Genomic DNA, 17,399 nt, shown 5'->3' on the forward strand with positions numbered 1-17,399 from the left:
CTTGAAAGAGTAAGAAAATTTCATCAAGACAACTCAAAGGCGAAATCCATTAACGCCAAGATAATGAAGTTCATTGCCCTTGACAATCAACCGTCCTCTGTCGTGGATGATGTTGGCTTTTGCTGACTGGTCGAGCCCCGGTACACACTATTTTTCAGATGTTGCCCTACCGGAGTTGCACAGTATTATTGAAACGTACATCTATGAGATACTTGCTATGGGCGTCCACTGCTATTAGCTTCAAGACTGACATTTGGACCAACGATGTCGGCCCCATGAGCATGCTGAGTCTGACAGCACAGTGGGTTGAAGAGGATTTCATGCTTAGGAAAGCCATATTGCATGCTCAAGAATGTGCTGGTTCTCATACTGCTGCTTCCATTTCAATGGCATTTGAGAACATGTTTGAAACTTGGAAACGTGAACACACTCCTAGTGCCGTTCGAACAACTGACTTGAGAAATAAGTTAATCAACTGTGTCTGCCCTCTGTCATGGCATTGAAATGCCTGCTCAACTAAACTGCCGACACAGACCGTGGGGTTAAAACTTACAAATGTACGTGAGGCTGTGAACAAGCGATTTGGTGCGTTCTCTCTGAGCCTCTACTGTGTTGCCACCATGCTCGATGCTAGGTACAAGGACCATTACTTCGATGCAGATAATAAACAGGGTTTACATGAAATGCTACATACACAGTTGGACAAGATGAAATGGACACTTTCCTGTGGCGGTCCTCATCAGAGCCAGTTTCATCATAGCGCTTGATGGTTTTTGCGACTGCACTTGAAGAAACTTTCGAAGTTCTTGAAATTTTCCGAACGGACTTTCATGTCTTAAAGTAATGATGGACTGTTGTTTCTCTTTGCTTATTTGAGCTGTTCTTGCCATAATATGGACTTGGTCTTTTAACAAATAAGGCTATCTTCTGGATACCAACCCTACTTTGTCACAACACAACTTATTGGCTCAAACGCATTAAGAAGGAATGAAATTCCACAAATGAACTTTTAACAAGGCACACCTGTTAATTGAAATGCATTCTAGGTGACTACCTCATGAAGCTGGTTTAGACAATGTCAAGAGTGTGCAAAGCTGTCAATGGAGGCAAAGGGTGGCTATTCTCAAATATAAAAAAAAAATGTTGGTTGCTACATGATGTGATATTTCATAGTTTTGATGTCTTCACTATTATTCTACAATGAAGAAAATAGTACAAGAAAATAGTACAAAATAAAGAAAAACCCTTAAATGAGTAGGTGTGTCCAAATTTTTGACTGGTACTGTGTGTTTGAGTTTGAGTTTATTTTATTTTTCACAGGGACAGTGCACATTAATCAACGTTTCAGTAAAAGTGCTGGTTTTAGCCAGCCGGCTAATTTTCAACCGCAGTCCCTGGGCAGGTTATTAAAAACAATTACAATATAGACAATAGCAACATAGGACAAGCAAGACATAGCATACAGACAGAGCAACATAGGACAAGCAAGATGTAGCATACAGACAGAGCAACAGAACAAAAAGCAGCAAGACAAATTTCATAAAAGCAACAGTCTTTCCTTCCACACCTCACAGACAACAGACATAGAAAGCGGCAACACAGCTAGGGACCATGTTCACAAATCTTAGCCATGTCTTCAAGCATTTTGTGAAAGTGTGATATGTGGTGCAGTTATGTGTGTCTGATGGCAGTGTATTCCAGGCATGGGAAGCTCACAGAGAAAACGGATTTACTAAAGGTGCTTTTCCTTAAGGGAACTATACAGTCACCTCTCATGGCAGACCTTGTGGATCTGCTGCCATATGTTTGGGTTTTCTGTTTAACAAAAATACTGAGTGGAGGGGGAGCCAGGCCATTTAGGATCTTGAATACAAGACATGCATCGGTGTATTGCACAAGATTTTCCCAACTCAGGAGCTCATGCTTTCTGAGGATGTAACAGTGATGATGGCTATTGGGCTTCCTATCAAGCACTTTGAGAGCCAGTTTGTAGACAGACTGAATAGGTCTTAATGTTGTACAGCAAGCTTGGGCCCAACTAGTCAAGCAGTATGTTAAGTGGGGGAGTATCATAGATTTGAAGTACAGTTTTGCTACCTCTGTAGTCAAACAATTTCCTATAAATCGGAAATTAGCTAGGTTGAATTTGGTTATTTGAATTACCTTTGTTTTTTTATAAGATAAGTTTAATGCTAGCTAGCAACTTACCCTGGCTTCTTACTGCATTCGTGTAACAGGCAGGCTCCTCATGGAGTGCAATGAGAGGCACGTGGTTAGAGCATTGGACTAGTTGACTGTAAGGTTGCAAGATTGAAATCCCGAGCTGACAAGGTAAAAATCTGTCATTCTGCCCCTGAAGAAGGCAGTTAACCCACTGTTCCTAGGCAGTCATTGAAAATAAGAACTGACTTGCCTAGTTAAATAAAGGTGTAAAAACAAAAAATAATAATAAATAAATAAAATCGTCCAAATCGTTGTCCAAAAATACCAATTTCCGATTGTTATGAAAACTTGAAATCGGCCCTAATTAATCGGGCATTCCGATTAATTGGTCGACCTCTAAAATATATATATATATTATATTTATTTATTTAACCCCTTTTTGGGTAGGCACAAAACTATCTTCATACTTCCGTTTTGTAAAAAAAAAAAAAAAAAAAAATGTAAACTTCCTTCAGACGAGTCCCAAGAACACCATGTTCGTGAGAGTCTCCCCTTTTCATAGTGGTCATAATAGTTTGTAGTTCAAACCGTTTGGATGCTACATACAGTTGAAGTCGGGAGTTTACATACACCTTAGCCAAATACATTTAAACTCAGTTTTTCCACAATTCCTGACATTTAATCAGAGTGAAAATTCCCTGTCTTAGGTCAGTTAGGATCACCTCTTTATTTTAAGAATGTAAATGTCAGAATAATAATAGAGGAAGATTTATTTCAGCTTTTATTTCTTTCATCACATTCCCAGTGAGTGAGAAGTTTACATACATTGAATTAGTATTTGGTAGCGTTGCCTTTAAATTGTTTAACTTGGGTCAAATGTTTTGGGTAGCCTTCCACAAACTTCCCACAATAAGTTGGTTGAATTCTGGCCCATTCCTCCTGACAGAGCTGGTGTAACTGAGTCAGGTTTGTGGGCCTCCTTGCTCGCAAACGCTTTTTCAGTTCGGCTCACTATTTTTCTATAGGATTGAGGTCAGGGCTTTGTGATGGCCACTCCAATACCTTGACTTTGTTGTCCTTAAGCCATTTTGCCACAACTTTGGAAGTATGCTTGGGGTCATTGTCCATTTGGAAGACCCATTTGCGACCAAGCTTTAACTTCCTGACTGATGTCTTGAGATGTTGCTTCAGTATATCCACATAATTTTCCTTCTCACGATGCCATCTATTTTGTGAAGTGCACCAGTCCCTCCTGCAGCAACAAAGCACCCCCACAACATGATGTTGCCACCCCCGTGCTTCGCGGTTGGGATGTTGCTCTTCGGCTTGCAAGTCTTCCCCTTTTTCCTCCAAACATAACGATGGTCATTATGGCCAAACAGTTATTTTTTTGTTTCATCAGACCAAAGGACATTTCTCCAAAAAGTACAATCTTTGTCCCCGTGTGCAGTTGCAAACCGTAGTCTGGCTTTTTTTTATGGCGATTTTGGAGCAGTGGCTTCTTCCTTGCTGAGCAGCCTTTCTGGTTATGTCGATATAGGACTTGTTGCACTTGTGTGTCAATCGACGCTCAGAGGTTAACACAGACTTTGCTTGCTGAAAGAACACAAAAACATATGCTAGTGGGTTTTTGATTGGACTATACAGGCTTATTCAATGTTCGTTAACTACTTTGTTATTGTGGACATCATTAATTTAGCTCGCTTACTAATGTCGGGTGACAGTAGATCCGATGCCCCTGCCCATGTAAAAATAGCTTTATTGTAGCCTACAGCTGAAAAAGCTCAAACGCATGCAAGTGGATATTTTTACCACACTATACCGGCTTGTCAACATGATTATTAGCATTTCATTGTTGTTCCATCTCAAATTGGTAGTTTTAGCTTTTAGTTTATTCACTTCTCGATCAGTTTTGATCCGTAAGTGAAGTACGTGTGCTGAACTTTCCATGACATTGTATCAATATGGCTGCAGCCACATCTCTCTAAGCTTGTGCTAGGCACTCAAATGTTTAACATTATGTTCTAAAAGCATTTTCTTAACATGTTCAAGGTTACCTAACATTGACACATAAAAGAATGTTGTAGGTTGATTTGAGTGTTTCAGTTCCACTTTAATACTAGAATGAGTAGTGGCCTTCAAGTAAATCACAGAATAAGCTAGACTACATGGCAAATTAGCAATCCACTGCAGTATTCTGTTTATCCTCCACTGCAGTATTCTGTTCATCCTCAACTGCAGTATTCTGTTCATCTTTGTAGGATTTCTGTACAGAAAATTAAGCAGTTTTACTGCCTCGCTCAAGACTGTCTGACTCAGTCTGGCTCAGTCCTTTGTGGCCATGAATAGTATTTTATGTCACTACATTCAATGTAACTTGATGCCAGAGCAAAGGTCAGTCCGTCAGCAACATTTGTTCCCAAGGTTTCTATCAATGCCATTAACTGTACTGCACAACAGAAGTATTGTCCATCTGTCTATTTAGCTAGGCTACTTCTCACTCTTTTCTTGAGTGGTAGTCTATGGGAAATTCCATGGTTACAGAATTATGCTGAGACTGATTTTTTCACTTTAAAATGTATGCCAAACAACAACTATTGATTTCAAAGTTTAACTAACCATACAACTCTATGCACAATGACTACTTTGAACAGTTTACACAGTGCAAAACATTTACTGGAAAACTGAATTATGGTAAAAATCTGTTTTATTCTGTAACCAAACTTTATATCTGCACAGTTCTTCCTGTAAAATTTTCTGTGGAAATTGTTAAAAGTAGCCCATGTGCATATGGTTTATTAAACTTGGAAATCAAATATTTTGGGGGGCGGTATACATTTTAAAGTGAAAAATCTGGAATTGCCCCTACTTAACACTTGGTTGCCCACTTGTATTAATCGCAGGGCAGAAGGTCAGTGTTAGGGACTTTTTCACAGATCACGTAGCCATTTGCTTTGTCTTTAAAAAAATAAAATAAAACAAATCCAGTTAGGCTAGTTGAGAACAAGTTCTCATTTACAGCTGTGACCTGGCCAAGATAAAGCAATGCAGTGTGACACAAACAACACAGTTACACATGGAATAAACAAACATACAGTCAATAATACAATAGAAAAGGTCAGTGTGTGCAAATGAGGTAGGATAAGGGAGGTAAGGCAATAAATAGTAATAATAAATAGTGGCAAAATAATTACAGTATAGCAATTAAACACTGGAGTGATAGATGTGCAGAAGATGAGTGTGCAAGTAGAGATACTTTGGTGCAAAGGAGCAAAATAAATAACAGTATGGGGATGAGGTAGTTGGATGGGCTATTTACGGATGGGCTATTTACAGATGGGCTATGTACAGGTTCAGTGATCTGTGAGCTGCTCTGACAGCTGGTGCTTAAAGTTAATGATCTAATGGAATTGTTGGTAAAAAAAAAAAACTACTTTTGCTTTGTATTTGCCCTAAAAAATAAACTAGTATTGACTGAGCTCGTACCTGTAAAACCCAACATTTGTTATGTCGAAGTTATTTGCCCAGATACACTCACAACTTTCTTTGCAGATATGTAATGTGACACACCCACTGTGAAACTATATTTTGCAATTGTCAATGATTGTCAGCAGCATGTGCTAGAAATTCTTCTCTGCTGCTGAGAGATACAGTGCCTTCAGAAAGTATTGACTAGAGGTCGACCGATTAATCGGAATGGCCGAATTAATTAGGGCCGATTTCAAGTGTTCATAACAATCAGAAATAGGGTATTTTTGGATGCCGATTTTTGCCAATTTTTATTTTGTTATATATTTTTTTACACCTTTATTTAACTAGGCAAGTCGGTTAAGAACACATTCTTATTTTCAATGATGGCCTAGGAACGGTGGGTTAACTGCCTTGTTCAGGGGCAAAACGACAGATTTTTACCTTGTCAGCTCAGGGATTCAATCTTGCAACCTTACGGTTAACTAGTCCAACGCTCTAACCACCTGCCTCTCATTGCACTCCACGAGGAGCCTGCCAGTTACGCGAATGCAGTAGAAGCCAAGGTAAGTTGCTAGCTAGCATTAAACTTATCTTATAAAAACCAATCAATCAATCATAATTACTAGTTAACTACACATGGTTGATGATATTACTAGTTTACCTAGCGTGTCCTGCGTTGCATATAATCGATGCAACGCTGGGGGATGATTTAACAAAAGCGCATTTGCGAAAAAAGCACAATCGTTGCACGACTGTACCTAACCATAAACACCAATGCCTTTCCTAAAATCAATACCCATAAGTATAGATTTTTAAACCTGCGTATTTAGCTAAAAGAAATCCAGGTTAGCAAGCGATATTAACCAGGAGAAATGGTGTCAGGGTATATGCAACAGTTTGGGCAGCCTGGCTCATTGCGAACTAATTTGCCAGAATTTTACGTAAATATGGCATAACATTGAAGGTTGTACAATGTAACAAGAATATTTAGACTTAGGGATGCCACCTGTTAGATAAAATACCGAACGGTTCTGTATTTCATTGAAATAATCAAGTTTTGTTTTCTAAATGATAGTTTCCGGATTCGACCATATTAATGACCAAAGGCTCGTTATTCTGTGTGTTATTATGTTAAAATTAAGTATATGATTTGATAGAGCAGTCTGACTGAGCGATGGTAGGCAGCAGCAGGCTCGTAAGCATTCATTCAAACAGCACTTTAGTGCGTTTTGCCAGCAGCTCTTCGCAAGCACAGGCTTGAAGTCATAAACAGCGCTATCAGCCTAATGGCTGGTGTAACCGATGTGAAATGGCTAGCTAGTTAGCGGGGTGTGCGCTAATAGCATTTCAAACGTCACCCGCTCTGAGACTTGGAGTAGTTAATCCCCTTACTCTGCAAGGGCCACGGCTTTTGTGGAGTGATGGGTAACGTTGCTTCGAGTGTGGCTGTTGTCGATGTGTTCCTGGTTCGAGCCCAGGTAGGGGCGAGGAGAGGGACGGAAGCTATACTGTTACACTGGCAATACTAAAGTGCCTATAAGAACCTCCAATAGTCAAAGGTATATGAAATACAAATGGTATAGAGAGAAATAGTCCTATAAATACTATATTAACTACAACCTAAAACCTCTTACCTTGGAATATTGAAGTCTCATGTTAAAAGGAACCACCAGCTTTCATATGTTCTCATGTTCTGAGCAAGGAACTCAAACGTTAGCTTTTTTACATGGCACATATTGCACTTTTACTTCTCCAACACTTTGTTTTTGCATTATTTAAACCAAATTGAACATGTTTCATTATTTATTTAAGGCTAAATTGATTTTTATTAATGTATTATATTAAGTTAAAATAAGTGTTCATTCAGTATTGTTGTAATTGTCATTATTACAAATAAATTGGCTTTTTTTGGTCCTCCAATCGGTATCTGCGTTAAAAAATCATAATCGGTCGACCTCTAGTATTGACACCCCCTGACTTTTTCAGCCTGAATTTCAAATTCATTAACTAGATATTTTTTGTCACTGGCCAGCCTACACACATTTACCCCATAATGTCAAAGTGGAATTTAGTTAAAGTTTTTTTTACTAATTAATAAAAATAGAAAGGAAATGTCTTGAGTCAATATGTATTCAACCTCTTCCCTATGGCAAGCCTAAGTAAGTTCAGGAGTAAAAATGTGCTTAACAAGTCACATAATAAGTTGCATGGACTTACTCTTGTGCAATAATAGTGTTTAACATAACTACCTCATCTCTGTACCCAACACATACAATTTCAAACACAGATTCAACCACAAAGACAAGGGTGGTTCTCCAATGCATCGCAAAGGGCACTTTGGAGGGGAAAAAAAACGTGGCATAGCAATTCACTTTTTGTCCTGAAAGTGTTATGTTTGGGGCAAATTCAATACAACACATTACGGAGTACAGCTCCATGTTTTTAAGCATAGTGGTGGCTGCATCATGTTATGGGTGTGCTTGTAATCGTTAAGGACTAGGGAGTTTTTCAAGAGTTAAATAAATGGAATGGAGCTAAGCACAGGCAAAATCCTAGAGGAAAACCTGATTGTCTGAACTCCCCTTTCAGGAGGACAATAACTTAAAAACACAAGGCCAACTCTACACTAGAGTAGATTTGAAGACGGTGAATGTTCCTGAGTGGGCGAGTTAGTTTTGACTTAGATCTACTTAAACATCTATGGCAAGACCTGAAAATGGTTGTCTTGCAATGATCAACAACCAATTTGATAGAGCTTAAAGAGTATTGAAAATAATATTGGGCAAATGTTGTACAATCCCGGTGCGCAAAGCTCTTTGAGACTTACCCAGAAAAACTCACCGCTGTAATCGCTGCCAAAGGTCTTTCTACAAAGGGTTGAATCAGGGGCATGAATGCTTATGTAAATTTGATATTTCTGGATTTTATTAGCAAAATGTTTTTAAAAAATGTACTTTGTCATTATGTATTGTGTGTAGATGGGTGAGGGAAAAAAAATATATGTAATACATTTTGAATTCAGGCTGTAAGGGGTAGGAATACTTTCTGAAGACACTGTACCTAGGCTACTTCCTGTGTTGACCATTGTTTACATTCATCAAAACCCCACATTCATTGCAGAATTGAAAGTGAGTAGAATCTATTTAAAATCCCAATCTAGATTCCACATGTTCATTTGACCTACTACAGTACAGTTACGCCTCGATCACACCGATGTAGCGTCATTGCGCAAAATGGTATGCAGCATCATCTGGATATGTGTACAACAAAAGTTCAACATTCACCTTCTGCTACCATTTCTGTCAAATTTGTATATTCAAACAGTTTTACATATACGTTCAATAAATCCAACGTATGCACCACACAGAACGTACTGCAACTGCCTCTGCAACTGAATGCTGCGAGACAAACACAGTGTAACATTGGAAATGAATGTACTTCTGGTGTCAGTGTGATCTAGGTGCTAGGCTCTTGTATCCTAGGCAACTGATATCAAAGGTGGCAGGTAGCCTAGCAGTTAGAGCGTTGGGCCAGTAACCAAAAGGTTGCTAGTTTGAATCCCAGAGCTGACAAGGTGAAAAAAAATCTGTCAATGTGCCCTTGAACAAGGCACTCAAACCAAATTGCTCCAGGGTTGCTTTTGATAATGGCCGACCCTGGCCGTGACCTCACTCTGTGATGGTGTCTCAGGGAAGGTTGGGATATGGGACCAATATAAGCACCCACCAAAAACGCTTATTTATTCAAATAATTTATATTGATATTCACTTGCAGCCTTTTATCAGATTATTCTACAGCGCCCACATAAACCTACTCCTTGAGTCGTTAGGCCTGTATCAACCCATAGCGCTGACATTTGATTGGAAGCAATATAGTAACAGTCTGTTATACAGCAGTCTGCCCCTCTCCCCATGGCCTTGGCTCAGGGCTCCGGGCTGGTTTAATATGCAGAGCCTCACCTCCATTCCCTTATCTCTAATTATGGAGTAACTGTGATGAATGGGACTTCTAGTCATACTTTTACCCCAGGAAAATGAGTGTCTCATTTTATACCGCCACCTATTTCACTTTTATCATCACTATTCACTGCATATATTTCCTTTATGGAGCAGTAGCTGTGGACTCTTCTACATAGTAAGAATAACACTCCAAGTAACTTGCAATAATGAATTGTTCGCCATGGTCCTGCAGAACATTAAGCTAGTCATCATTGAACATGCTCAAATGTACTCATTGGCTTTTATGCTTATTTTTTACATTGAATGGCGAGAGTTATCTTGGACTTATTAGTGCAACAGCAGTTGACATAGCAGATGTCAATGATATAACACATCTCTTTTTTTAAATCATGTCACGAAGTCTAGGCTAATTCCAGGAAACTCAAATCTACGTTGTTGTTAAATCCCTTCCTTCTGTGCTGGAGGAAAATGACCAAATTCACACACACGTGAGTTAATGATCTGTCATTCTCATTGAAAGCAAGAAGAGGCGGTAAATATGTTATGTGCTCTATTTCTAAGCTTCCCGTTCTTAAGTTTCGTTTTTGCGTCTTTCGGTTTTGTACACCAACCTCTCTTCAGAAGAGGTTTTGGCACACAGTGCATAATAAATTATTACTGGACTTGTTGAATTGCGGAGTTGGTCATCATTCCAGTCAGTTATGTGTCTTGTAACTCGATACAGAAGAGAGGGCACTCAACCATTACGCATAAACACACTATGGCACTCGACTACAACTGTACAGAGAAAGCTTGAGAGGATGCTGTAATTGTATTGATTGAAAAGGACAGAACAGGATTTTTAATGAATTTATTTGCAAATTATGGTGGAAAATAAGTATTTGGTCAATAACAAAAGTTTATCTCATTACTTTGTTATATACCCTTTGTTAGCAATGACAAATGTTTTCTGTAAGTCTTCACAAGGTTTTCACACACTGTTGCTGGTATTTTGGCCCATTCCTCCATGCTGATCTCCTCTAGAGCAGTGACGTTTTGGGGCTGTTGCTGGGCAACACGGACTTTCAACCTCCTCCAAAGATTTTCTATGGGGTTGAGATCTGGAGACTGGCTAGGCCACTCCAGGACCTTGAAATGCTTCTTACGAAGCCACTCCTTCGTTGCCCGGGCGGTGTGTTTGGGATCATTGTCATGCTGAAAGACCCAGCCACGTTTCATCTTCAATGCCCTTGCTGATGGAAGGAGGTTTTCACTCAAAATCTCACGATACATGGCCCCATTCATTCTTTCCTTTACACGGATCAGTCGTCCTGGTCCCTTTGCAGAAAAACAGCCCCAAAGCATGATGTTTCCACCCCCATGCTTCACAGTAGGTATGGTGTTCTTTGGATGCAACTCAGCATTCTTTGTCCTCCAAACACGGCGAGTTTAGTTTTTACCAAAAAGTTATATTTTGGTTTCATCTGACCATATGACATTCTCCCAATCTTCTTCTGGATCATCCAAATGCTCTCTAGCAAACTTCAGATGGGCCTGGACATGTACTGGCTTAAGCAGGGGGACACGTCTGGCACTGCAGGATTTGAGTCCCTGGCGGCGTAGTGTGTTACTGATGGTAGGCTTTGTTACTTTGGTCCCAGCTCTCTGCAGGTCATTCACTAGGTCCCCCCGTGGGTTTTTGGGGATTTTTGCTCACCGTTCTTGTGATCATTTTGATCTTGCGTGGAACCCCAGATCGAGGGAGATTATCAGTGGTCTTGTATGTCTTCCATTTCCTAATAATTGCTCCCACAGTTGATTTCTTCAAACCAAGCTGCTTACCTATTGCAGATTCAGTCTTCCCAGCCTGGTGCAGGTCTACAATTTTGTTTCTGGTGTCCTTTGACAGCTCTTTGGTCTTGGCCATAGTGGAGTTTGGAGTGTGACTGTTTGAGGTTGTGTACAGGTGTCTTTTATACTGATAACAAGTTCAAACAGGTGCCATTAATAAAGGTAACGAGTGGAGGACAGAGGAGCCTCTTAAAGAAGAAGTTACAGGTCTGTGAGAGCCAGAAATCTTGCTTGTTTGTAGGTGACCAAATACTTATTTTCCACCATAATTTGCAAATAAATTCATTAAAAATCCTACAAAGTGATTTTCTGGATTATTTTTCTCATTTTGTCTGTCATAGTTGAAGTGTACCTATGATGAAAATTACAGGCCTCTCTCATCTTTTTTTGCCCCGCTGTATCATATTTGCTATGGTGGTTGTTTATTTCCACTCAACTTTTGTGACCCAACAGTGATACTGATACATATGATTGTTTGTTTTACCATGTGCAATTGTGTAATAGAACTTGTTTCTGTTGATTTTTCAGATCTACATGTATACCATGGACACTGATATGATTCCAAAATTCTCCTCGAAAGACGAGGAGATTAACTTCTGGAAGGCTCTTTCCCTCAAGTACAAGAAAAAGTAAGATATGCACAAATTATGCCCTTTGTGTTACACTATGGTCATAATCAGGCGTAACTTTTACTTGAACTCACACAAGGAACTCTGAGGTGTTACAGTATGATTTTTGAATCCTGTAGTTTCACTGTGTGTGTGGGAATCAGAGTAACACTACCTGTACCTGTACTTTAAAATCATGAATACTTCTGAAAGGAAATTCCCCAGCCAGACTTGTTACGTGGACCTCAAATGGCTTTCATCATGCTGTCATTTTAAAGAGCTGTAATGAATGATAGATCCAGTTTCACCTGTGAAAGTCCTTTATGTAAGACCTTCAATGCTCCTGTATACTTCCAAAGGCACAGATCTGGTTTCACATTAAAAACAGAAGCCCTAGTATGTCTCTCTATTCTAATATAGTCTACTGAATGGGATTACATAATAGCGGTGTTAGATTTGTTATCTTTTCTCATCTGTGAGAGACTGGCAGTGAGCAGCAGACGTCACTCTGCTCTCTGTAATGGAATTATCTCTCGTCTATTTCTCTCAATGAACATCCTCATCACACAACATAGGCCTACTGCTGTTTGAAATAAGACTGCTGATAAGATCGCAGTGGACCACAGACACACCCAGCACTAGGGGAAACTACAACCAGTATTTTAAGGGGAATTTCCATGTTAAAGGACCCATGAGCACCAACATGTGAAGTTTATAGGAGCATGCCACGTTGGGTGTAAAATGAAAGCTAAAAGTCTGTTTTTATTTTATTTATTAAGGCATATATATTTTTCAACCATTTTCCCATCCTACAAATTAGGAATAAGCAAAGGCTTTGATTTTTGTTCAAACAGATGGAAAAGGGGGTCTTTTTATTTTTTATTTCACCTTTATTTATCCAGGTAGGCTAGTTGAGAACAAGTTCTCATTTATAACTGTGGGCGGCCTGGCCAAGATAAAGAAAACAACAACACATTGTCTTAGACTACATCTATCAGAAAAAGCCTTAAAAAGGTATTAGAAAGCACAGTAATGTTGAAGTAAAGACCCCTCCCAACTAATATCAACACTTATATTAAGTTTTGAAGAAATTATTTACCTTCTGTAAGTTTAAGAAACATTGCCTTGTGGGTTTTTGGAAACAGAATTACATCTTTAAGATATCTTTAAGATATTTTCACAGAAGTAACAAGTAAAGGTAGACCTACCAATTAGTTAGTGTTTTTACTGATATCAAGTTTGTTTATGAATTATAAAGTGATAATTACGAGTTTTAATGTTATAATCTGAATTTAATTGGCTACAAGGGGAAATCGTAGTCACAAACCACAGTCGGGTCACCTGCTACTTTCCTCCCTTCCAGTGGCATACTGTTATGTTCAACTCATAACTGTTTTCTTTCTTGTTCTGTCATCTGGTGGTCAAAGCAAGAGTGAAAACAGTCTGGACAACCTCTCATTCTCCCTCTGCTTTTCTCTCTCTCCCTCTCCTTTTCTCTCTCCCCCTGCTTCTCTCGATCTCTCTCGCTCTTCCTCTGCTCTTCTCTCTTAATGTCACTTCTTCTGGATCTTACTGACACCTACCACCTACCCTCATTCCATTTACCCATTGAGCATTGACCGGCACCGAACGTCCATTGAGGTTGAAAAGTAGTTCAAATTTGGTCTGTCTGCCCTGGCCAGACCAAATCTGAACCAGTCATAGATGTTTATGTTACACAAGTTTGGACAGTACAGTAGAGCACAGTATAAAACAGTACAGTAGAGCACAGTATAAAACAGTACAGTAGAGCACAGAATAAAACAGTACAGTATAGTCAGGTGTCACGTTAATGCAGAATTATCAATTTCTCACTGGAAAAAAAGCAAAAATGTATGAGAATTATCTTGCTGTGTTTTGTGAACGCTGATTTTAAAATGCTTCTTATTATAATATCTTCTCGGCATCAGACTAATTTTGTGCTTCAGTTGCACTTTTCCATTCGGATGAGAATTCACAAACAGGCATTCTATCAGCAGACAGTGCTCTGACTGATGTGTAGCTACTTGTCTCTGGTACTTTTCTCGGTGTAGCCTACCCTACTTTTCTCTGATAAAATGCAAGATTAACTTCATGCAAAGCATTAGGAAATGTAGCTGGCTACATTCTTTCTATGGTAAACATTAGAAATATGATGGCCATGCATTGTTTTACCAAAAATAAACTTGGTTTTTCATTGTAAGATCATTTACTTGTGTGGCTGTAGCCAAATAGTGTTGCACTTTTGTTGTCATCTGATGAAAATGAAGCCATTTCTGCTGAATGTGTTGCACTAATGTATTTTCTGTGACGGAAACTATAGTTGCACGCCCCTAATCACTCTATTCAAGCAGAAAAACACTGACTTTCAATATAAAAGGCAGGTAAAGGTCTGTGCTTTGAAAATGCTGATTTCTGAACTCTAATGCAACCCCAGGTAGAGTACAGAACAGTAAAGAAAAGTAGAGTACTGTATACTTCAGTACAGTAGAGCACACTAGAGTAGAGTACAGTGTACTGTACTGAAAATATCTGCTGTACTGTACTCTGCTCTACTGGGCTGTACTGTGATGTGATGTCCTAACTTGTGAAACATAGACGTCTATGATTGGTTCAGATTTGGTCTGGTCCAGACCAACCAAATGTGATCTTGTTTGGAGGCAGAGCTCAAGAGAATAATAGCCAGTGTGTACCTTTGCGTACCTATTCAGGATACATCACCTCAAATCCACTTCCCTTTGTATTGCTCGATTTAAATGTGTTTCCGATGAATTTGTCATGAATTTGGTAGTGAAGCAGTTGTACAATATTATTCCTTAGTATCAACAATAGATGCTCTTGCTTGAGGATTCCCCCAAAACTGTTGCAAAAACATTTTGGGTAGTAAAGTGAGGAGGATGGTTGTGTTCCCTGGCAGCTCAAGGATATTCGATAGGGACATCTGCCTTAAGCTGTTTAAAGGCCACGAGGGTGCTGCTGCGTTTGGAATAAACCACATATGGCGGAAGTGGGCTTTCCCCTTCAAAAACACCACTGCCCCCAGGGTCACAACACAGGACACACCATAGAAGGACAGTGAGTTCTGTTTGATGGCTTTCCTGGCTCCAGGCTCCCCTTCCACCCTGTCCCGCCTGTCACATGCCTGTAGCATGCCATTCCGATGGCCCCCGGACACTGACATTTTTAGAGCAGCTGTGTGTATATCTATGGCTGTAGCGGGCGCCAGATACATACTTATATAACCACACTCACCCCCCCGAAACACTGTTAAGCTGTGTAACAGTACAAATCCTGTGTGAGCTTTGTTAGCCCAACAAGTCCAACCGTAACGCCGGCACGTTTTTAATTAACGGGAGCTGAGCTAGAGTGGGGTTTGTGAGACAAGGGCTGATCCCGTAAGGGGCCGGGTCTTTTTACAGAAACGTCTGAATGGTTTGAGCTACACAAAACATGCTCTGCCCTGGTCACATACTCACTGTAAACAACCCAACCTCCTGGTTATTTATAGGATATCTACTGGTGCTCTGAGCAACAGACAGTCTGTTTCCGTATGGAGAGGCCAGGGTGGACTAGTGACGAGATGTGTTATCAAACAATGAGGGGAAGTCAAAGGGTTCTTTGATTAGCTGGGTCAAGTGAGTTCAGTGTAACTGAATCAGAATCACGTTTATTGTCCTACAAGAGGAATATCATGGCACAGCTCACACATGAATACATAAAACAAATATGAAATCACAGAAAGAAACAAACAACAGTCAGGCATAAATCATGTGTGGGCTTTGTTAAGCAGTGTAACTGTACAAATCCTGTGTGGGCTTTGTTAACCGAAACGAGTCCCACCATAACACTGTTTTGGACTGCTAACCCTTTTTAAACATTGTGTTTGAGTTAGACTTCTGGGTTGAACCATTGGGTTTAGGGATAATCCAAACCACTAATCCCTGTGATTAACCGTATTAAATAAAACTGTGAAAATAAAAAAAATTGTAAACATGTTTCATTTTGTCGTTGTAACAAGATTGGTAGAATTGTCAATCGTTTTTGGAAATCTGTTCCAGCTCAAGTCTACTCAACACAGGTACTTCCTGTTTAAGGTCTATTTAACTCTGTTCTGACCAATCGGAATCCATGCTTCAAGATTGTTTTGATCACGAGGATTGGGATATGTTCCGGGTAGCCTCTGAGAATAACATTGACGAATACACGGATACGGTGACTGAGTTCATCAGGAAGTGTATAGGAGATGTTGTACCCACTGTGACTATTAACCTACCAAAACCAGAAACCGTGGATAGATTGCAGTATTTGCGCAAAACTGAAAGTGCGAACCACCGCATTTAACCATGGCAAGGTAACTGGAAATATGGCTGAATACAAACAGTGTAGTTATTCCCTCCGTAAGGCAATCAAACAGGCAAAATGTCAGTAGAGAGACAAAGTGGAGTCGCAATTCAATGGCTCAGACACGAGACGTATGTGTCAGGGTCTACAGAAAATCACGGACTACAAAGGGAAACCAGCCACTTCGCGGGCACCGGCGTCTTGTTTCCTGGCAAGCTAAACACCTTCTTTGCCCACTTTGAGGATAACACATTGCCCCTGACGCGGTCCTCTACCAAGGACTGTGGGCTCTCCGTGGCCGACGTGAGTAAGACATCTAAGCGTGTTAACCCTCGCAAGGCTGCCGGCCCAGACGGCATCCCTAGCCGTGGCGGCAGAGCATGCGCAGACCAGCTGGCTGGAGTGGTTACGGACATATTCAATCTCTCCCTATCCCAGTGTGCTATCCCCACATGCTTCAAGATGGTCACCATTGTTCCTGTACCCAAGAAAGCAAAGGTAACTAAACTAAATGACTATCGCCCTGTAGCACTCACTTCTGTCATCATGAAGTGCTTTGAGAGACTAGTCAAGGATCATATCACCTCCACCTTATCGGCCACCCAAGACCCACTTCAATTTGCTTACCGCCCCAATAGATTCACAGACGATGCAGTTGCCATCGCACTGCACACAGCCCTATCCCATCTGGACAAGAGGAATACCTAATGTAAGAATGCTGTTCATTGACTATAGCTCAGCATTTAACACCATAGTACCCTCCATGCTCATCATTAGGCTCTGGGCCCTGGGTCTGAACCCTGACCTGTGCAACTGGGTCCTGGACTTCCTGACGGGCGGCCCCCAGGTGGTGAAGGTAGGAAACAACACCTCTACTTTTCTGATCCTCAACACAGGGGCCCCACAAGGGTGCTTGCTCAGCCCCCTCCTGCTCAGCCATGACTGCGTGGCCATGCACGACTCCAACTCAATCATCAAGTTTGCAGACGACACAACAGAAGTAGGCTCT

General features: G+C 40.4%; 1 protein-coding gene across 3 annotated transcripts in view; it reads left to right on the top strand.

The window, feature by feature from the left end:
- The window catches only part of ndel1a (nudE neurodevelopment protein 1-like 1a), a 33,668-nt gene that overhangs the window by 5,067 nt on the left and 11,202 nt on the right, over nt 1-17,399 (top strand). For all 3 annotated transcript variants that reach the window (XM_021565032.2, XM_021565033.2, XM_021565034.2), the window contains exon 2: nt 11,952-12,052. In XM_021565032.2, coding sequence (XP_021420707.2) covers nt 11,958-12,052 — 95 coding nt within the window. In that variant the 5' untranslated portion in view covers nt 11,952-11,957. The remainder of the gene's footprint in view (nt 1-11,951; nt 12,053-17,399) is intronic.

Source organism: Oncorhynchus mykiss, chromosome 16 (genome assembly GCF_013265735.2).
Source record: "Oncorhynchus mykiss isolate Arlee chromosome 16, USDA_OmykA_1.1, whole genome shotgun sequence".
In the NCBI taxonomy this organism is placed as follows: Eukaryota; Metazoa; Chordata; class Actinopteri; order Salmoniformes; family Salmonidae; genus Oncorhynchus; species Oncorhynchus mykiss.